The sequence below is a fragment of the Bombina bombina genome, chromosome 4 (genome assembly GCF_027579735.1).
Source record: "Bombina bombina isolate aBomBom1 chromosome 4, aBomBom1.pri, whole genome shotgun sequence".
NCBI lineage: Eukaryota > Metazoa > Chordata > Amphibia > Anura > Bombinatoridae > Bombina > Bombina bombina.
Window position 1 is genome coordinate 1,038,068,420 of NC_069502.1, and position 22,717 is coordinate 1,038,091,136.

Sequence of the window (22,717 nt, forward strand, 5' to 3'; positions counted from 1 at the left end):
GTTAACTGTGTTTAGCTTTAAGAAGCTAATTTCTAAAGACAGGTTGCTGGCTACAGCCATAATTTAGTTAGTGATAAGAATTCCATTGTTTGATCACCCTCAGAGAGAAAACGCCTAAGTGATAAGAAGAGCCCAGAGTGTCTTGTGTTTAAAGTATTCAAGTAATGTAATTCTATTGTTTCATAAAAGGGCGTCTTCCCCTTTTTTATCTAATGTACAAGAGTCTTTCAACCCCCCATCTGGGGTCAAAACCTGTATAAATACTAGGCATTCAGCCTTTAATAAATATATTCTTTTTTAAACCTGAAATGTGGAGCTTGGTCTCATGTTTGCAGGGAAACTGATCGAGGTTGTGAAGTGCTGATTCTGTATGCAGGACATTGTTCCCTGGTACTAACCCTTGGTACACTGTTGGTACCGTAACAATTGGTGGCAAGCAACGGAATGAACCTTATCGCCCAGAAGAGCAACTACACAAGCCAGTAACCTCAGAAAGAGGGGGATTATTACAATACTGACTAAGATGGAAAAGAGAAAAGTAAATTTTGAAGCTTTTAAAAACTTCCTGGAAACAGAAGGAGAGATTGATGGGTACCTTGCGGATTTTGAGAGGCAATGTGCACTACACAAGGTACCCGCAGAGGACTGGGTCACGATATTATCTGGAAAATTATCCGGCCGGGCCAGTGAGGCTTTTCGGGCCATTCCAGATGAGGAAGTCGGGGATTATAATACTATAAAAGAGGCTCTGCTCTCCAGGTATGCGGTTACACCGGAGGCATACCGGAGGCGGTTCAGAGACACTGTTAAATTAGCTGGAGATTCCTACCTTGAGTGGGCATGTAAGGTGCACCGCACAGCAGCTCACTGGATAGCGGGGTGCCAAGCCATATCTGGGGAAGAGGTGTTGCAGCTATTCCTGTTGGAACATTGCTTCGACAAGTTACCCGCAGGAGTTCGAGAGTGGGTTCGGGACCATAAACCCTCCACCCTGCAGGAAGCGGCTCGCTTGGCAGATGAGTATACGGATGCCCACAAACTGGACACTGCTACCACTAAGCCCCCTGCTAGAGTGGAGTACAGACCCCCAGTCACCCCAGCAGCTGCCAGTTACCAAACCCCGGCGCACCGCTATACCACACGGCCTCCGGCCACGAACTACCCACAGAGAGCCCTGTTCAATTCGCGGTGCTACTCACAACCTATTCGGTGCTTTAGATGTAAGCAACTAGGGCACAAAAGACCAGAGTGTCCCCTAAACGCAGCGAACCAAGCGCAGTCCTGGAGAAGACCCGCCGGTGGAATCCCACGTAATCCTCAGCCTGCGGCCCGCTACGTAGAGGCGCAAGAATGCTGGAGCATCCTACATGAGGCAGACCTTGTGCAAGCTGCCCACCGGAATAACCGGCAACTGGTTAAAGTGAATGGGAAGAAGGTCAGTGGTCTACGGGATACTGGTGCTACCATGACCTTGCTTCAAAAGAACTTGGTGTCTGAGAAACAGTACACTGGAGACACTGTGGCTGTGAGGGTAGCAGGGGGCGATGTGTTCAGCCTACCTGTTGCCAGGGTACATTTGGATTGGGGAGTGGGCGCTAGACCTGTGAATGTGGGGGTCAAGAAGGACTTACCTGCTGATGTTCTTCTTGGAAATGACTTGGCTCCCCTTGTTTCTGCCTATGCTCCCATGGGTCCCGCTGATGTTAACCTTGTGACTACCCGTGCCCAGACCCGTGCCACCGAGACCAACCCACCTGCTGCTGAGACCCAGGTAAGACTCTCTTCCCCGACTTGTACCCAAGACCAGACCCCCTTAAGCTGGGATACCCCAGAGACGTACGGGAGGGAAACCCGGGAGGATCCGACCCTTCAGAAATACAGGGCTAGGGCAGATGCTGGAGAAGAGGGGGTAGATGGGGAACGTTATGAGTGGGTGGGGGATCGGCTATATAGAATCCCCAAACCTGCCCAGAAAAGTACTGCCCCTCCACAGAATCGGCAGCTGGTGGTGCCTGCGAAATACCGGCAAGAGATTCTGCGGATTGGGCACGATGTACCATTAGCTGGACATCTAGGGTCCCGCCGCACCGCTCATAGGATCACCCAGAATTTCTTCTGGCCCAATTTTAACCGAGATGTGCGGGTATATTGTAGTACTTGTGACACCTGTCAACGGGTGGGTAAGCGGGGGGATCACCCAAAAGCTAGGCTTATGTCTATGCCTGTCATTGGGGAACCCTTTTCCTGCATAGCCGTTGATATTGTGGGTCCACTGGCCAGGGCTAGTCCATCAGGTAAGAAGTATATTCTCACTGTGGTGGACTATGCCACTCATTACCCAGAGGCAGTAGCACTGTCGAATATAGAGGCAGAGACAGTCGCTGATGCCCTAGTTAAGGTTTTTACTAGGGTCGGGTTCCCTAAGGAGATTCTCTCTGATCAGGGGACCCAGTTTACCGCTGTGCTCACCCAGCAGCTGTGGAAGGTGTGCGGCATTAAACCGTTGCTCAGTTCGCCTTATCACCCACAGACTAACGGTCTCTGAAAGCGTTTTAATGGCACCCTCAAGCAGATGCTGAGGACCTTCACGGACACTTGCAGAGACTGGGAACGATTCCTGCCTCATCTGCTATTTGCGTACAGAGAGGTGCCCCAGGAATCTACTGGGTTCTCTCCCTTTGAGTTACTCTATGGGAGAAGGGTCCGCGGCCCCCTGGATCTCATTAGAGGACACTGGGAGGGAGAGATAGAGCAGGAGGGAACCCCCATCGTGCCATATGTTCTGGAACTCCAGGACCGCATGGAGAAACTGTCTCTGATGGTAAGAGAGAATCTCCAGGTGGCCCAGGGGAGACAGAAGGGGTGGTACGATCAGGGTGCCCGGCAGCGGGTCTTCCAGGTTGGACAGAAGGTTTTGGTGCTCAAGCCTGTGAAGACCAACAAGATGCAAGCATCTTGGCAGGGCCCGTATAAGGTGTTATCTCAGGTGTGTGATACTACCTATATTATAGCCAGCTGTACAGATGAGAGGATCCAGCGATCCTTTCATGTGAACATGCTGAAGGAGTATCAGGAGAGGCCAGAGGATGTAGCTGCAGTATGTGCCCCTGCTGCGGACGACCCAGAGAATTTACCCCTACCCGACTTATTAGAGAATGACCCCCAGACTGACCTCACTAGTCTTGTGCAGCTAGGGGACCGGTTAAACCCTGCCGAGAGGGTACAGGCAAGACAGCTCCTGTGGGAGAAGCAGGCAACGTTCTCCCAAGAGCCCGGCTACACTACTCTAGCTGTACATAAGGTAGAGACACCTGGACAGAATCCCCTGCGACAGCCTCCCTACCGTATACCCGAAGCAGTCCGAGAAGGAATGTGGAAGGAGATACAGGAGATGGCTCGGATGGGAGTGATCGAGCACTCCGATAGTCCTTGGGCTTCACCTGTAGTCCTGGTACCTAAGAAAGATGGAACCACCCGGTTCTGTGTGGACTACAGGCGGCTCAACGAGAGGACCACCACTGACGCTTACCCGATGCCCCGGGTAGACGAATTACTAGACCGTATTGCTAGGGGACGCTATCTGACAACCATAGACCTGTGTAAAGGCTATTGGCAGATTCCCCTGGCTGAGGATGCTATCCCCAAGTCGACATTCGTCACCCCATTCGGCCTGTACCAGTTTAAGGTCATGCCCTTTGGGATGAAGAATGCTCCGGCTACCTTCCAGCATATGGTGGATAGACTCCTCGATGGCTTCCAGGAATTTGCTTGTGCATACCTGGACGACATTGCGGTTTACAGTGAGTCCTGGGAAGAACACCTTACCCATGTAGGGGTGGTTCTGGACAAGATTCGGGCCGCTGGCCTGACCTTGAAACCAGACAAGTGCCATCTAGGTATGGCTGAAGTACAGTACTTGGGTCACCGAGTGGGGTGTGGGAGACAGAGACCGGAGCCAGCCAAGGTAGAGGCTGTGGCTAACTGGCCCACACCTATCACTAAGACCCAAGTACTAGCCTTCCTGGGGACGGCCGGGTATTACCAACGTTTTGTCCCAGACTACAGTACTATCACCAAGCCCCTGACTGACCTGACTAAAAAGAACCTCCCCAAACAGGTCCTGTGGTCTCCAGCTTGTGAAGCCGCGTTTCAGGCACTGAAGCAGGCCCTTGTGAATGCCCCTGTCTTGGCTGCCCCAGTCCCTAACAAACGTTTTCTCATTCATACCGATGCTTCCATGTATGGACTGGGGGCTGTACTGAGTCAAGTCGGGGAGGATGGAGGAGAGCACCCTGTCGCATACCTAAGCAGAAAGTTGTTACCTCGGGAAGTGAGTTATGCGGCAGTAGAGAAGGAATGTTTAGCCCTGGTCTGGGCACTGAAGAAGTTGAACCCTTATCTATACGGACAGGAATTTTCCCTCATAACGGACCACAATCCCTTAGTCTGGCTTAACCGGGTCTCAGGAGACAATGGTAGATTGCTGAGGTGGAGTTTAGCCCTCCAGCCCTATAACTTCACCATCAGCTACCGGCCCGGTAAGCTAAATGGGAATGCAGATGGATTGTCCCGGCAAACTGACATGCCTACCACCTCCTAGTCCGGTCATCCCCAGGTTGACCCGCCAAAGGGTCAAGCCGGGTCTGCCGGAGTGTCCCACAAGGGGGGAGCTATGTGACAGACCCTTCTGTCAGGACTGAAGGAGTTAACTGTGTTTAGCTTTAAGAAGCTAATTTCTAAAGACAGGTTGCTGGCTACAGCCATAATTTAGTTAGTGATAAGAATTCCATTGTTTGATCACCCTCAGAGAGAAAACGCCTAAGTGATAAGAAGAGCCCAGAGTGTCTTGTGTTTAAAGTATTCAAGTAATGTAATTCTATTGTTTCATAAAAGGGCGTCTTCCCCTTTTTTATCTAATGTACAAGAGTCTTTCAACCCCCCCATCTGGGGTCAAAACCTGTATAAATACTAGGCATTCAGCCTTTAATAAATATATTCTTTTTTAAACCTGAAATGTGGAGCTTGGTCTCATGTTTGCAGGGAAACTGATCGAGGTTGTGAAGTGCTGATTCTGTATGCAGGACATTGTTCCCTGGTACTAACCCTTGGTACACTGTTGGTACCATAACACCGTCTGGATGAAGACTTCTGCCCATCTGGAGGACCACTTCTGCCCATCTGGAGGACCACTTCTGCCGGATTTGTTGAGGACTTTGGCCAGGTTGGATGAAGACTTCTCCCGGTAAGGTGATCTTCAAGGGATTAGTGTTAGTTTTTTTAAGGGGGTATTGGGTGGGTTTTAGAGTAGGGTTGGGTGTGTGGGTGGTGGGTTTTAATGTTGGGGGGATTTGTAATTTTTTTTACAGGTAAAAGAGCCGATTACTTTGGGGCAATGCCCCGCAAAAGGCCCTTTTAAGGGCTATTTGTAATTTAGTGTAGGGTAGGGCTTTTTTATTTTGGGGGGCTTTTTTATTTTGTTAGGGGGATTAGATTAGGTGTAATTAGTTTAAAAATCTTGTAATTTGTTTATTATTTTCTGTAATTTAGTGAGGGTTTTTTGTACTTTAGCTAATTTTATTTAATTGTATTTAATTTAGGGAATTAATGTAATTATAGTGTAGTGTTAGGTGTTATTGTAACTTAGGTTAGGTTTTATTTTACAGGTACTTTTGTATTTATTTTAGCTAGGTAGTTTATTAAATAGTTAATAACTATTTAGTAACTATTCTACCTAGTTAAAATAAATACAAACTTGCCTTTAAAATAAAAATAAACCCTAAACTAGATACAATGTCATTATTAGTTATATTGCAGCTAGTTTAGGGTTTATTTTATAGGTAAGTATTTAGTTTTAAATAGGAATAATTTAGTTAATTATAGTAATTTTATTTAGATTTATTTAAATTATATTTAAGTTAGGGATGGTTAGGGTTAGGGTTAGACTTAGGTTTAGGGGTTAATATGTTTATTATAGTGGTGGCGACGTTGGAGGCAGCAGATTAGGGGTTAATAAATATAATGTAGGTGTCGGCGATGTTGGGGGCAGCAGATTAGGGGTTCATACGTATAATGTAGGTGGCAGCGGTGTTCGGAGCGGCAGATTAGGGGTTAATAATATAATGAAGGTGTCGGCGATGTGGGGGTGGCAGATTAGGGTATAATAAGTGTAAGATTAGGGGTGTTTAGACTCGGGGTTCATGTTAGGGTGTTAGGTGTAGACATAAAATGTATTTCTCCATAGGAATCAATGGGGCTGTTTTAGGAGCTAAACGCTGCTTTTCTGCAGGTGTTAGACTTTTTTTCAGCCGGCTCTCCCCGTTGTTCCCTATGGGGAAATCATGCACGAGCACGTTACACCAGCTCACCGCTGACTTAAGCAGCGCTGGTATTGGAGTGTGGTAATGAGCAAAATTTTGCTCAACGCTCACTTCTTGTCTTTTAATGATGGGTTTGTAAAAACCTGTAATACCAGCGCTGTCTGTAAGTGAGCGTTGAGCATAAACTGCTCGTTAGCACCGCATAGCCTCTAACGCAAAACTCGTAATCTAGCCGTTAGATTGGCTTAGATCTGGCTTGTTAGTGAAATATGTAGGCTGGAGTTGAGCCTTACTGATATGAACTGAGAAAGTGTATTACTGTGACCAAGTGTCACAGAGACAGGTGGCAGTTAAATGTGCCACTGTGAAATAGGTAAAGTACATCATACTGACGTGTGCCACAGTAAAACAAGACAGATAAACTGTGCATGAAATGGATATAATAATTAATAAAATAGTTAAAATAGTTACCATAAATATGACTTTTCTCATCATGCAAAAAATAGTTTATTTTCCTCTTTTCTAATGTAAGAAGCTCAGTAATTGCATCTAATTATTAATATCAATGGACTATATATCTGTGTTTTATGTAATTTATTATTCTCTGTGGTAATATTGCCAAATATTACATTCTGGAAAACCATAAGACAAATATCAGATTCCTATATATTTACTTCATTAACATATCTGATACAAGTTTGTATTCACTGAATCATCTTAGACAATTACAGGAATTAGTCAGCTAAAGTGAAGACAAATCTTCTATTCACAAACGGCTAGATTTAGAGTTCTGCAGCCAAAGGGGTGCGTTAGCTACGCGTGCTTTTTTCGCCCGTACCTTTTAATTACCGCTGGTATTTAGAGTTCACAGAAGGGCTGCGTTAGGCTCCAAAAAGGGAGCGTAGAGCATAATTTACCGCCACTGCAACTCTAAATTCCAGCGGTGCTTACGGACGCGGCCAGCTTCAAAAACGTGCTCGTGCACGATTCCCCCATAGGAAACAATGGGGCTGTTTGAGCTGAAAAAAAAACTAACACCTGCAAAAAAGCAGCGTTCAGCTCCTAACGCAGCCCCATTGTTTTCTATGGGGAAACACTTCCTATGTCTGCACCTAACACCCTAACATGTACCCCGAGTCTAAACACCCCTAACCTTACACTTATTAACCCCTAATCTGCTGACCCCGCTATCGCTGACCCCTGCATATTATTATTAACCCATAATCTGCCGCTCCGTACACCACCGCAACCTACGTTATCCCTATGTACCCCTAATCTGCTGCCCCTAACACCGCCGACCCCTATATTATATTTATTAACCCCTAATCTGCCGCCCCCAACGTCGCCGCCACCTACCTACAATTATTAACCCCTAATCTGCCGACCGGGCCTCACCGCTACTATAATAAAGTTATTAACCCCTAATCCGCCTCACTAACCCTATAATAAATAGTATTAACCCCTAATCTGCCCTCCCTAACATCGCCGACACCTAACTTCAAGTATTAACCCCTAATCTGCCGACCGGACCTTACCGCTACTCTAATACATTTATTAACCCCTAAAGCTAAGTCTAACTTTAACCCTAACACCCCCCTAAATTAAATATAATTTAAATCTAACGAAATAAATGAACTCTTATTAAATAAATTATTCCTATTTAAATCTAAATACTTACCTGTAAAATAAACCCTAATATAGCTACAATATAAATAATAATTATATTGTAGCTATTTTAGGATTAATATTTATTTTACAGGCAACTTTGTATTTATTTTAACCAGGTACAATAGCTATTAAATAGTTAATAACTATTTAATAGTTACCTAGTTAAAATAATTACAAAATTACCTGTAAAATAAATCCTAACCTAAGTCACAATTAAACCTAACATTACACTATCAATAAATTAATTAAATAAAATACCTACAATTAAACCTAACCCTACACTATCAATAAATTAATTAAATACAATACCTACAAATAAATACAATTAAATAAACTAACTAAAGTACACAAAATAAAAAAATTAATTACAAACATAATAAAAATATTACAACAATTTTAAGCTAATTACACCTACTCTAAGCCCCCTAATAAAATAACAAAGCCCCCCAAAATAAAAAATGCCCTACCCTATTCTAAAAGCTCTTTTACCTTACCAGCCCTGAAAAGGGCCCTTGGCGGGGCATGCCCCAAAGAATTCAGCTCTTTTGCCTGTAAAAAAAACATACAATACTCCCCCCCAACATTACAACCCACCACCCACATACCCCTAATCTAACCCAAACCCAAACCCCTAACCCAAACCCCCCTTAAATAAACCTAACACTAAGCCCCTGAAGATCTTCCTACCTTGTCTTCACCATGCCAGGTATGACCGATCGCTCCAGGCTCCGAAATCTTCATCCAAGCCCAAGCGGGGGCTGGAGATCCATCATCCGGCTGAAGTCTTCTATCAAGCGACGGCTGAAGAGGTCCAGAAGAGGCTCCAAAGTCTTCATCCTATCCGGGCAGAAGAGTAGATCTGGACCGGCAACTATCTTCTTCCAAGCGGTGACAAGCGGCATCTTCTGTCTTCATCCGATGACAAGCGGCTCCATGTTGAAGACCTCCGGCGCGGATCCATCCTCTTCTTGCGACGTCCTAAGTCCGAATGAAGGTTCCTTTAAATGACGTCATCCAAGATGGCGTCCCTCGAATTCCGATTGGCTGATAGGATTCTATCAGCCAATCGGAATTAAGGTAGGAAAAATCTGATTGGCTGATGGAATCAGCCAATCAGATTCAAGTTCAATCCGATTGGCTGATTCAATCAGCCAATCAGATTGAGCTCGCATTCTATTGGCTGATCGGAACAGCCAATAGGATGCAAGCTCAATCTGATTGGCTGATTCAATCAGCCAATCAGATTTTCCCTACCTTAATTCTGATTGGCTGATAGAATCCTATCAGCCAATCGGAATTCGAGGGACGCCATCTTGGATGATGTCATTTAAAGGAACCTTCATTCAGACTTAGGACGTCGCAAGAAGAGGATGGATCCGCGACGGAGGTCTTCAACATGGAGCCGCTTGCCATCGGATGAAGATAGAAGATGCCGCTTGTCACCGCTTGGAAGAAGATGGTTGCCGGTCCGGGTCTACTCTTCTGCCCGGATAGCATGAAGACTTTGGAGCCTCTTCTGGATCTCTTCAGCCATCGCTTGATAGAAGACTTCAGCCGGATAATGGATCTCCAGCCCCCGCTTGGGCTTGGATGAAGATTTCAGAGCCTGGAGCGATCGGTGATACCTGGCATGGTGAAGACAAGGTAGGAAGATCTTCAGGGGCTTAGTGTTAGGTTTATTTAAGGGGGGTTTGGGTTAGATTAGGGGTATGTGGGTGGTGGGTTGTAATGTTGGGGGGGGTATTGTATGTTTTTTTTTACAGGCAAAAGCCCCGCCTTTTCAGGGCTGGTAAGGTAAAAGAGCTTTTCTATTTTAATTTTAGATTAGGGTAGGGCATTTTTTTATTTTGGGGGGCTTTGTTATTTTATTAGGGGGCTTAGAGTAGGTGTAATTAGCTTAAAATTGTTGTAATATTTTTATTATGTTTGTAATTAATTTTTTTATTTTTTGTAACTTAGCTTTTTTTATTTTTTGTACTTTAGTTAGTTTATTTATTTGTATTTATTTGTAGGTATTTTATTTAATTAATTTATTGATAGTGTAGTGTTAGGTTTAATTGTAACTTAGGTTAGGATTTATTTTACAGGTAATTTGTAATTATTTTAACTAGGCAACTATTAAATAGTTATTAACTATTTAATAGCTATTGTACCTGATTAAAATAAATACAAAGTTGCCTGTAAAATAAATATTAATCCTAAAATAGCTACAATATAATTATAATTTATAATGTAGCTATATTAGGGTTTATTTTACAGGTAAGTATTTAGCTTTAAATAGGAATAATTTATTTAATAAGAGTTAATTTATTTTGTTAGATTTAAATTATATTTAATTTAGGGGGGTGTTAGGGTTAAGGTTAGACTTAGCTTTAGGGGTTAATAAATGTATTATAGTAGCGGTGAGCTCCGGTCGGCAGATTAGGGGTTAATAATTGTAGGTAGGTGGCGTCAACGTTGGGGGCGGCATATTAGGGGTTAATAAATATAATATAGGGGTCGGATTAGGGGTTCATAGGGATAACGTAGGTTGCGGCGGTGTGCGGTCGGCAGATTAGGGGTTAAAAATTTTTATTAGAGTGACGGCGATGTGGGGGGGCCTCGGTTTAGGGGTACATAGGTAGTTTATGGGTGTTAGTGTACTTTAGAGCACAGTAGTTAAGAGCTTTATAAACCGGCGTTAGCCCAGAAAGCTCTTAACTCCTGACTTTTTTCTGCGGCTGGAGTCTTGTCGTTAGATTTCTAACGCTCACTTCAGCAAATGGCGTAGGGGGATCTGCGGTATGGAAAAGTCGCGGCTGAAAAGTTTGCGTTAGACCCTTTCCTGACTGACTCCAAATACTAGCGGGCGGTAAAAACCAGCGTTAGGACCCCGTAATGCTGGTTTTGACGGCTACCGCCAAACTCTAACGGCTAGATTTAGAGTTCTGCAGCCAAAGGGGTGCGTTAGCTACGCGTGTATTTTTTCCCCCGCACCTTTTAAATACTGCTGGTATTTAGAGTTCACAGAAGGGCTGCATTAGGCTCCAAAAAAGGTAGCGTATAGCATATTTACCGCCACAGCAACTCTAAATACCAGCGTTGCTTACAGACGCGGCCAGCTTCAAAAACGTGCTCGTGCACGATTCCCCCATAGAAAACAATGGGGCTGTTTGAGCTGAAAAAAAACTAACACCTGCAAAAAAGCAGCGTTCAGCTCCTAACGCAGCCCCATTGTTTCCTATGGGGAAACACTTCCTAAGTCTGCACCTAACACCCTAACATGTACCCGAGTCTAAACACCCCTAACCTTACGCTTATTAACCCCTAATCTGCCGCCCCCGCTATCGCTGACCCCTGCATATTATTATTAACCCATAATCTGCCGCTCTGTACACCGCTGCAACCTACGTTATCCCTATGTACCCCTAATCTGCTGCCCCTAACACCGCCAACCCCTATATTATATTTATTAACCCCTAATCTGCCGCCCCCAACGTCGCCGCCACCTACCTACAATTATTAACCCCTAATCTGCCGACCGGGCCTCACCGCTACTATAATAAAGTTATTAACCCCTAATCCGCCTCACTAACCCTATAATAAATAGTATGAACCCCTAATCTGCCCTCCCTAACATCGCCGACACCTAACTTCAAGTATTAACCCCTAATCTGCCGACCGGACCTTAGCGCTACTCTAATACATTATTATTAACCCCTAATCTGCCGCTCCGTACACCACCGCAACCTACGTTATCCCTATGTACCCCTAATCTGCTGCCCCTAACACCGCCGACCCCTATGTTATATTTATTAACCCCTAATCTGCCGCCCCCGCTATCGCTGACCCCTGCATATTATTATTAACCCCTAATCTGCCGCTCCGTACACCGCCGCAACCTACGTTATCCCTATGTGCCCCTAATCTGCTGCCCCTAACGCCGCCGACCCCTATATTATATTTATTAACCCCTAATCTGCCGCCCCAACGTCGCCTCCACCAACCTACAATAATTAACCCCTAATCTGCCGACCGGATCTCACCGCTACTCTAATAAATGTATTAACCCCTAAAGCTAAGTCTAACCCTAACACCCCCCTAAGTTAAATATAATTTAAATCTAACAAAATAAATTAACTCTTATTAAATAAATTATTCCTATTTAAAGCTAAATACTTACCTGTAAAATAAACCCTAATATAGCTACAATATAAATTATAATTATATTGTAGCTATTTTAGGATTAATATTTATTTTACAGGCAACTTTGTAATTATTTTAACCAGGTACAATAGCTATTAAATAGTTAATAACTATTTAATAGCTACCTAGTTAAAATAATTACAAAATTACCTGTAAAATAAATCCTAACCTAAGTTACAATTAAACCTAACACTACACTATCAATAAATAAATTAAATAAAATACCTACCATTATCTACAATTAAACCTAACACTACACTATCAATAAATTAATTAAATACAATACCTACAAATAAATACAATGAAATAAACTAACTAAAGTACAAAAAATAAAAAAGAACTAAGTTACAAAAAATAAAAAAATATTTACAAACATTAGAAAAATATTACAACAATGTTAAACTAATTACACCTACTCTAAGCCCCCTAATAAAATAAGAAAGATCCCCAAAATAAAAAAATGCCCTACCCAATTCTAAAATTAAAATAGAAAAGCTCTTTTACCTTACCAGCCCTGAAAAGGGCCCTTTGCGGGGCATGCCCCAAAGAATTCAGCTCTTTTGCCTGTAAAAAAAACATACAATACCCCCCCCACAACATTACAACCCACCACCCACATACCCCTAATCTAACCCAAACCCCCCTTAAATAAACCTAACACTAAGCCCCTGAAGATCTTCCTACCTTATCTTCACCACGCCGGGTTCACCGATCGATCCAGAAGAGCCTCCGATGTCTTGATCCAAGCCCAAGCGGGGCTGAAGATGTCCATGATCCGGCTGAAGTCTTCTATCAAGCGGCATCTTCAATCTTCTTTCTTCCGGATCCATGTTCATCCCGCCGACGCGGAACATCCATCTTCACCGACGACTTCCGACGAATGACGGTTCCTTTAAGGGTGTTCCGATCAGCCAATAGAATGCGAGCTCAATCTGATTGGCTGATCGGATCAGCCAATCGGATTGAACTTGATTCTTATTGGCTGATTCCATCAGCCAATCAGAATTTTCTTACCTTAATTCCGATTGGCTGATAGAATCCTATCAGCCAATCGGAATTCGAGGGACGCCATCTTGGATGACGTCTCTTAAAGGAACCGTCATTCGTCGGGAAGTCGTCGGTGAAGATGGATGTTCTGCGTCGGCGGGATGAACATGGATCCGGAAGAAAGATGATTGAAGATGCCGTTTGATAGAAGACTTCAACCCGATCATGGACCTCTTCAGCTCCCGCTTGGATGAAGACTTCAGCCCGATCATGGACCTCTTCAGCTCCCGCTTGGATGAAGACTTCAGTCGGATCATGGACATTTTCAGCCCCCCGCTTAGGCTTGGATCAAGACATCGGAGGAGCTCTTCACCCGGGGTGGTGAAGACAAGGTAGGGAGATCTTCAGGGGCTTAGTGTTAGGTTTATTTAAGGGGGGTTTGGGTTAGATTAGGGGTATGTGGGTGGTGGGTTGTAATGTTGGGGGGGGGTATTGTATGTTTTTTTTTTACAGGCAAAAGAGCTGAATTCTTTGGGGCATGCCCCGCAAAGGGCCCTTTTCAGGGCTGGTAAGGTAAAAGAGCTTTTCTATTTTAATTTTAGAATAGGGTAGGGCATTTTTTTATTTTGGGGGTCTTTGTTATTTTATTAGGGGGCTTAGAGTAGGTGTAATTAGTTTAAAATTGTTGTAATATTTTTCTGATGTTTGTAAATATTTTTTTATAATTTAGTTCTTTTTTATTTTTGTACTTTAGTTAGTTTATTTAATTGTATTTATTTGTAGGTATTGTATTTAATTAATTTATTGATAGTTTAGACTTAGGTTTAATTGTAACTTAGGTTAGGATTTATTTTACAGGTAATTTTTTAATTATTTTAACTAGGTAGCTATTAAATAGTTATTAACTATTTAATAGCTATTGTACCTGGTTAAAATAAATACAAAGTTGCCTGTAAAATAAATATTAATCCTAAAATAGCTACAATATAATTATTATTTATATTGTAGCTATATTAGGGTTTATTTTACAGGTAAGTATTTAGCTTTAAATAGGAATAATTTATTTAATAAGAGTTAATTTATTTCGTTAGATAAAAATTATATTTAACTTAGGGGGGTGTTAGGGTTAGGGTTAGAATTAGCTTTAGGGGTTAAAAAATTTATTAGAGTAGCGGTGAGCTCCGGTCGGCAGATTAGGGGTTAATGCTTGAAGTTAGGTGTCGGCGAAGTTAGGGAGGGCAGATTAGGGGTTAATACTATTTATTATAGGGTTATTAAGGCGGGAGTGAGGCGGATTAGGGGTTAATACATTTATTATAGTAGCGGTGCGGTCGGCAGATTAGGGGTTAATAAGTGTAGGTAGGTGGCGGCGACGTTGGGGGCGGCAGATTAGGGGTTAATAAATATAATATAGGGGTCGGCGGTATTAGGGGCAGCAGATTAAGGGGAAAATAGGGATAACGTAGGTGGCGCGGTGTATGGAGCGGCAGATTAGGGGTTAAACATTTTTATAGAGTGGCGGCGATGTGGGGGGGCCTCGGTTTAGGGGTACATAGGTAGTTTATGGGTGTTAGTGTACTTTAGAGCACAGTAGATAAGCGCTTTATAAACCGGCGTTAGCCCAGAAAGCTCTTAACTACTGATTTTTTTCTGCGGCTGGAGTTTTGTTGTTAGATTTTTAACGCTCACTTCAGCCAAGACTCTAAATACCGGCGTTAGAAAGATCCCATTGAAAAGATAGGATACGCAAATGGCGTAGGGGGATCTGCGGTATGGAAAAGTCGCGGCTGCAAAGTGAGCGTTAGACCCTTTCCTGACTGACTCCAAATACCAGCGGGCGGTAAAAACCAGCGTTAGGAGCCTCTAACGCTGGTTTTGACGGCTACCGCCAAACTCTAAATCTAGGCCTTAATCTAGCCGTATATTAGCTGGCAAATGACTAGATGAGTCAGCTGAGTGGGAATTGTGTTTTGACAGCAGGGGAAGGGGGGGCTATTTATTGAATTCAGTTCTACTAATGTTAAACAATAGTCTTTTAGACTGTGTTCTGTTCCCACCAATCTTGAATCTTATCTGTTACTATATACCTTGAAGGGATAGTAAACCCAATTTTTTTTTCTTTCATGATTCAGATAGAGCATGCAATTTTAAGCAACTTTCTAATTTACTCCTATTATCAATTTTTCTTCGTACTCTTGGTATCTTTATTTGAAAAGCAGGAATGTTAAGCTTTGCACCTGGGTAGCTCTTGCTGATTGATGGTTAAATGTAGCCACCAATCAGCAAACGTTACCCAGGGTGCTGAACCAAAACGGTCCGGCTCTTAAACTTACATTCCTGATTTTTCAAATAAATATAGTAAGAGAATGAAGAAAAACTGATAATAGGAGTAAATTAGAAAGTTGCTTAAAGTTGCATGCTCTTTCTGAATCATGAATCATTTCAGACAAAAACTTCCACAAAAGACCAGAGCATTTTGCCCTTACTACATTTAAACAGAAATAGAGCCTTTTTTATATTTACCCATCAAAACTATATATATATATATATTTTTTAGTAGACAACCCAAAGTATTGATCTAGGCCCATTTTGGCATATTTCATATTTCACCGCCAAATGCGATCAAATTAAAAAAAAAATTAAATTTCACAATTTTAGGTTTCTCACTGAAATTATTTACAAACAGCTTGTGCAATCATGGCACAAATTGTGGTAAATTCTTCTCTGATATCTCCTTTGTTCAGAAATAGCAGACATATATGACTTTGGCATTGCTTTTTGGTAATTAGAAGGCCGCTAAATGCTGCGCACCACACTTGTATTATGCCTAGAAGTTAAGGGGTTAATTAGGTAGCTCATAGGGTTAATTTTAGCTTTAGTGTAGAGATCAGCCTCCCACCTGACACATCCCACCCCCTGATCCCTCCCTGACCCCTCTCAAACAGTTCTCTTGCATTCCTGACCCCACAATTGTCACCCTCATCTTAAGTACTGGCAGAAAGTCTGCTAGTACTAAACGAAAAGGCTTTTATATATATATATATATATATATATAATCTCGGCTCCTTACATGCGTCAGAAATAGCGCGTAGTACGAGTTAAAAGTAAATGCAGTTGTGCTACTCGAACTTCGACTTTTTGCGCGCATTGGGTTAGCGCTCATGAAAAAACGTTTTTACTTTTAAGATGTAATACGCACCACCCAACAGGAGCAAAAAGCCTCCATTTAGCAAAGTTAAGACGCGAGTACAGCTCCACTCATAATCTAGCCCTAACTAGGACTGTTATGCTGCCCAGAAGACTTTTGCAAATTATCTAAGACAAGCCCGGAAGACTTAACTCAAGCCTGAATTAGAGTCTCCGCTGCCAACTGAATCACAGGCTGCAGCTCTCAACAGTTCACATTAAACCACTACACACTATATGCCAATTCTGCCTTTGCCCTCTCTGCTGATATCCTATCCGCTGTAGCGTTTTGCAAGTAGCGTGCTATTCCACCTCCAGAGTTTCCGCTCTCCAACATGAAGGCTCAGGATAAAATTGGGAGACAGATTAACAAATACGGGAGCCTCTTAACCTCTTAGATGCATATGACACGGTATCCTCATCATGCACATCACTCATGCAGTGTGGATGACAAACTCAGTTTCTTCATCCAGAGGTTCCCCCTCCTGATCTAGATCCTGGGGATCCCCTTACTGCAGATGGAGAAAGGAGACTGCAGTTCCTTTCCCCATCAATGTATCTTTCCTGCATGCCCTGTAATGTCACCACTGGTGCCAATGGTGACATCCCAAGGGAGCAGAGCTAACTTCTGAAGCTGGCAGTGAAAGACAGATAGCCAGGGGGCTGGGGAACGAGGGCTTTGAAAGCCTGGATCTCAAGCCTCAGGCCACTTACAAGGAGAAGCAATAAAGGGGAGTCTGCCCCAGTATGTGTGTCTTCAAAATGAATCTCTAGTTCATAGAGTACAGATTAGGAGGCAGAGGAAATGGCTTATAGTGAGAGCTGACTTGAAAAGTGATTGGCCAATATTGCAATCTTATACATGTTTTACTCTCTTCTGTTTTATTATCTAGGGCTCTGGACTACAGCTGCCCATGTCTTAATGAAAAGTTTACATTGAAGGGACAGGTATATGAGTGTCTACAAATACAATTTCTGCATGGGGCAGTTTAAAGGGACATTAAACACTTTGAGATTGTAAAAAATGATAAATCTTATATATATATATATATATATATATATATATATATATATATATATATATATATATATATAAACAAAAATCTGAATTATACTTTCATTATTTATTTTATCAACTTTTCTTGTAATTATTTTCTGAAATTGAAAGATTTTTCGTTCCTTTTAGAAATGGAAGTGCAGAACACTGTTATATTCCCCACAGCCATTGGCTGCACATTCAAGTGACATATTTATAACTGTCCTAATTGGCCACAGCCAAGAGAGAATGTAGCCTAAGTAACAACATGGCAGCTCCCATTGTTTTATAGAAACTAAAACTTTTCACTTATTTTGTCAATATTTAAACAGCTAATGAAACTTTATAAAATACATCTACGTGTTATTCTTAGACTAATCTTTTCTTTGAATGCATCGTTCTATCTAGCATTTATTTAGTGTTTAATGTCCCTTTAAAAAATACCCATAAAGGTGGAAGGGAGAAAAAAGAAGGGAAGTAAAAGGTGTTTTTAAGGTGGTATTTTAAAAGGAATATGAAACATAAACATTTTCTTTTGTCATTCAGACAGAGCAATTTAAAAAAAGTTTCCAATTTACTTCCATTATCAAATTTGCTTTGTTTCTTTGGTATTCTTTGTTGAAGAAATACCTAGGTAGGTATCTGGAGCGGTACATGGCTAAAAAAACGTGCTCTTGAAATGTATAACATTCTTTCAAAACTACTGCCATATAATGCTCCAGACATGTGTACCCTCCTGAGCTTATGTCCCTGCTTTTCAACAAAATATACCAAGAGAACAAAGACAATTTGATAATAGAAGTAAATTAGAAAGTTCTTTAAAATTGCATGCTTAATCATGAAAGAAAAACTTTGGGCTTCATGTGCCTTTAAGGATACAAGATTCCATTTAGAAAAGCACAAAATGTTAAAATTAAATTGCACTACCTAAATACAATTACTTAGAAAAATTAAGAAAAACATAATGATGATGATGATGATAATATTTATGTTGGCATTTGGAGGGGCATTGAAGTCCCTGCCACAAAGGACCAGCCACCACTGTGTTTACTGTCCCTTTAAGCAACTATTTTAGTACTGGAAGTATTTATTTACCAATGTGAGACTGTGTGGGACAAAATCTGATTCACCCAGTCTGCTTATATTGCACTTACTCTAGTGCATTTCAAATTATGAGTATTCTTCTATGTGTACGAGAAACTGTGTTTGATGGAGCAGTGAAATATTATACCATTGTCGCGCATTCTTTTGTATTTTTCACTGGTGGCATGTAATTGTTTTTTATTTAAAAGGGAAATTTAGATTATCTTGCATCTAAAAGGGGGCATGTATAATATAAAGATTTTTATTATTATTATTTTTTTTAAATGGAGGTTTCTGCACTAAAAAAATAAATAAATGAGGACATGTCACTGTCTACCAATAGAGCTATAGGGGCCCATTTAAAGGGACATGAAAACCAAAATTTTTTCTTTCATGATATAGAAGTAGCATGCAATTTTAAACAACTTTCTAATTTACTTCTATTATCTAACTTGCTTCGTTCTCTTGATATACTTTGCTGAAAAGCATATCTAGATAGGCTCAGTAGCTGCTGATTGGTTGCTGCACATAAATGCCTCATGTGATTGGCTGACCCATATGCATTGCAATTTCTTCAACAAAAGATATATAAAGAATTAAGCAAATTAGATAATAGAAGTAAATTGGAATGTTGTTTATAATTGTATTCTCTACTTCAATCATGAAAGAAAATGTTTGAGTTTAGTGTCCCTTTAACATGCTCCGTATGGAGCTTGTGGGCCCGTGTTTCTGGCGAGTCTTCAGACTCGCCAGAAACACAAGTTATGAAGCAGCTGTTTAAAGACCGCTGCTCCATAACCCTGTCCGCCTGCTCTGAGCAGGCGGACAGACATCGCCGCAAATCAACCCGATCGAGTACGATCGGGTTGATTGACAGCTCCCTGCTGGCGGCCTATTGGCCGCGAGTCTGCAGGGGGCGGCGTTGCACCAGCAGCTCTTGTGAGCTGCTGGTGCAATGTTAAATGCGGAGAGCGTATTGCTCTCCGCATTTAGCGAGGTCTTGCGGACCTGATCCGCACTGTCGGATCAGGTCCGCAAGACCTTTGGTAAATAGGGGCCATAGGAAACTAATTGTCCATTTGTGCACCTGACAATTTTAGGATAAAATTAAATTGTTTTAACTTTACCTTTTTCATGCAAATCATATTTTTAACACATTAGAAAAGTGTTCTTTAATATGAAAGCCAGAAAATGTAGGAACAGAGTTTCTATGTTTCATGGAATCCATTTTTAAAAAGATGTTACTTTTAAAGAGAACTTGACAACATCAATTTCCAGGAAATTTCATGTAACTGATTATACTAATTAGATCTAGTCTAAGTAGGGTTGCCACCTTGGCCATGTTTTCCTGGACACTTATCAGTTACACATGCTGCAGAGCGTACATGAATTGCAGGGGAACATGAATTGCACCCATGGATAGCACACGAATAATGACCCTGGACAGCACTATTCATGTTCCTCCCTGCATACCCTGCCGGGGTAACTCATAAGTGTCCAGGAAAACATGGCCAAGGCGGCAACCCTAAGTCTAAGAGAGGTGACAAATAAATTCTGTAGAATTGCACAACCAGCAAGAGAATTAAAAAAAACAATACAATAGCCCTTACTCTGAATTATAAATAAGAAGTTTTTTTAATGACAAATTTAAAAATGTACTTCCATTTGCTAGTATCCTGTATCATGTGTAAGCCATCAGCCAATCACAGATTCATATCCGTATACACTGAACAATTGCACAGTAGAGGCTAATGTTTTAGAATGTCTGCATATAAAAAAAATAGCAAAATATGATAATGGAAGCGATGGTAAACTGTACTCTTTATAAAAAAAGATACAGAATGTTAAAGATATTTCATGGAGTTTAATTAATCAGTTGTAATGAAGATATGCTTTAAAGGGACAGTCTATGTGAAAATTGTTATTGTTTACAAAGATAGATAATCCCTTTATTACCCATTCCTCAGTTTTGCATAACCGACACAGTTATATTAATATACTTTTTACCTCTGTGGTTACCTTGTATTTAAGCCTCTGCAGACTGCAAACTTATCTCAGTTCTTTTGACAGACTTGCATTTTAGCCAATCAGTGCTGACTCATAAATAAATCCATAAGTGTAAGCACAATGTTCTCTATATGACACACATGAACTAGAACTGTCTAATGTGAAAAACTGCCAAATGCACTAAGATAAGAGGCGGCCTTCAACGGCTTCGAAATCAGTTATGAGCCTACCTAGGTTCAGCTTTCAACAAAGAATACCAAAAGAACAATGCAAATTTGATGATAAAAGTTAATTGGAAAGTTGTTTAAAATTGCATGCCTCATAAGAATTATGAAAGCTTTATTTTGACTTGACTATCCCTTTAAATTTTTAATGTAGCAATTAAATTGAAATATCCTGCGCTCCGGCCACCCACTTCAAAAGTTATATTTTTTGCAAGCTAAAGGTTTGAACTGTTCTCCAATTGGTGCTCTAGTCTTAAGGCACTTTTGTTGTAGCTAGAGAGCAGATTGGACAACAATTAAAAACATTTGCTCACAGAAACAAATGACTTTTGAAGTGGATGGCGGAGTGCAAGGTATTTGAATTTCAGTGCTACATTTAAAAGTAAGTTAAAGCGCATGTTCATTTGAACTGATGAATTAAAATCTATCTAAAATATCACTAACATTCTGGATCTATTGTTATAGAGGAGAGAGTTTTACCATCAATTTAATGTTAATTTTAGGGTGTAAAAAGTTTACATATTTAAACTCACCATTTTCAGGTAGATTATCTTGCACAAACTGTTTAGCTTCAGCCATTTCTGTATCACTGGTAACATCAAGTTTTATAACCTTAATCTGGCCGCGTGAAGAATCTTTGAGAGCCTGTGATCCTTCTCCATCTGGAAACAAGCAGGCAGCAAAGACTGTAAAACCCAAACTGTGCAGCCTGCGAGCTAGCAGGTTCCCAAAACCAGAATCACAGCCAGTGATGAACACCCCTCTTCCTTTAGGATCCACAGATGGAAGCTGGCTTTTCCTTGCAACACATAAATAAAAAAGAAGCAATAAAAGTAGCACAGACAAAATAATCCGTACATCAAAACAGCAGGAAATCATCCACTCAAAAAGCATCATAGCTGCAGCTTCAAAGCAGAGGCCAGTATTATTGCTATTCAGACTGCGCACTGCTGCTCAGTACACTCTTACGTAAGATTTTAAAGCTAACAACAACAAAAAATACAGAGTTGCAAAACCAGTTTGTGATACATTTTATTCAAATGCAGTTTTTATTCTATTGTCATTATGTACATGTAACATGAGCTGTATTTACATCCTGTTGATGGTACACAAAAGAAAAGCTATGCGTGAACATCTACATAAATATAAAAACCATAGTGCTGCTAAAAAAGTAAATAAATAAAAATCATCAAATCACCTATTATTTGACTTTAAATTTCAGATCTGTCACAAAATATGGTAATGTATTTTGCTCTTTGTAGCTATTTAATCTCATTGACATCCCTCCTAATTATATATTAAAATGCTATTCGTTGTGTGCTAACAAAATGCTGTGCATTTGTATGTTGTGTCATACCAAGGCTATTTGACACCCCCCACACACACACTAATTGTCTATATGATCATTTTCATTAACAATCATGAAATTAGGAGTAATAATATTGGTCAGAAAATATATATATATTTTTTTCATTTAACTTTATATATTTTATTGAACTTTATATACTTTAAATCATTATAAATGTAGCCACTCCTGTAGAACATTTTCCTGTTAAACTTTTGCACCTGTATACAGTCTGCAGGAGAAGTTGCCTAGGTAATTATTAGACTGGTTGGTCTTGTGATCAATTGAAACTTGGCAGAAGAGTGTAAGACACAGAATGAAGCAGAGTAGTGGTGTGTGTGAGGCTTGGCTGTGAGAGAGCTGCAGACTTCATCTTGTGTAAAGTAACAACATTCCTCTGATCTGCTGATTTAGTGTATGCTGCCAGCTGCAGTCTGACCCTGTGAGAGAGCTGTGGAGAATAATGCAGACAAAGTAAATGACTGGCAGACCCTGGAGTTTCCCTTCAAGCTGTGCAGATGAATCCTGTTTAGTGGTAAGAGGTATCCTCTCCCCTTGTCAATTAATTAAGGTGGGAAGTTCAAAGCAAGTAAAAAGACCCCTTATTAGTTTTATCAAATAATTAAGAATAATATTCCCTCATACACTACATGATAAACATGATGTATATTAACATATA

The 22,717-nt window shown here is 41.1% G+C and overlaps 1 protein-coding gene across 1 annotated transcript in view; it reads right to left on the reverse strand.

The window, feature by feature from the left end:
- LOC128657746 (D-beta-hydroxybutyrate dehydrogenase, mitochondrial) overlaps window positions 1–21,632 on the reverse strand; it is a 104,247-nt gene extending 82,615 nt beyond the window's left edge. Inside the window, exon 1 of the mRNA XM_053712155.1 lies at window positions 21,227–21,632. Coding sequence (XP_053568130.1) covers window positions 21,227–21,590 — 364 coding nt within the window. The 5' untranslated portion in view covers window positions 21,591–21,632. The remainder of the gene's footprint in view (window positions 1–21,226) is intronic.
- Window positions 21,633–22,717: the final 1,085 nt, after the last annotated feature.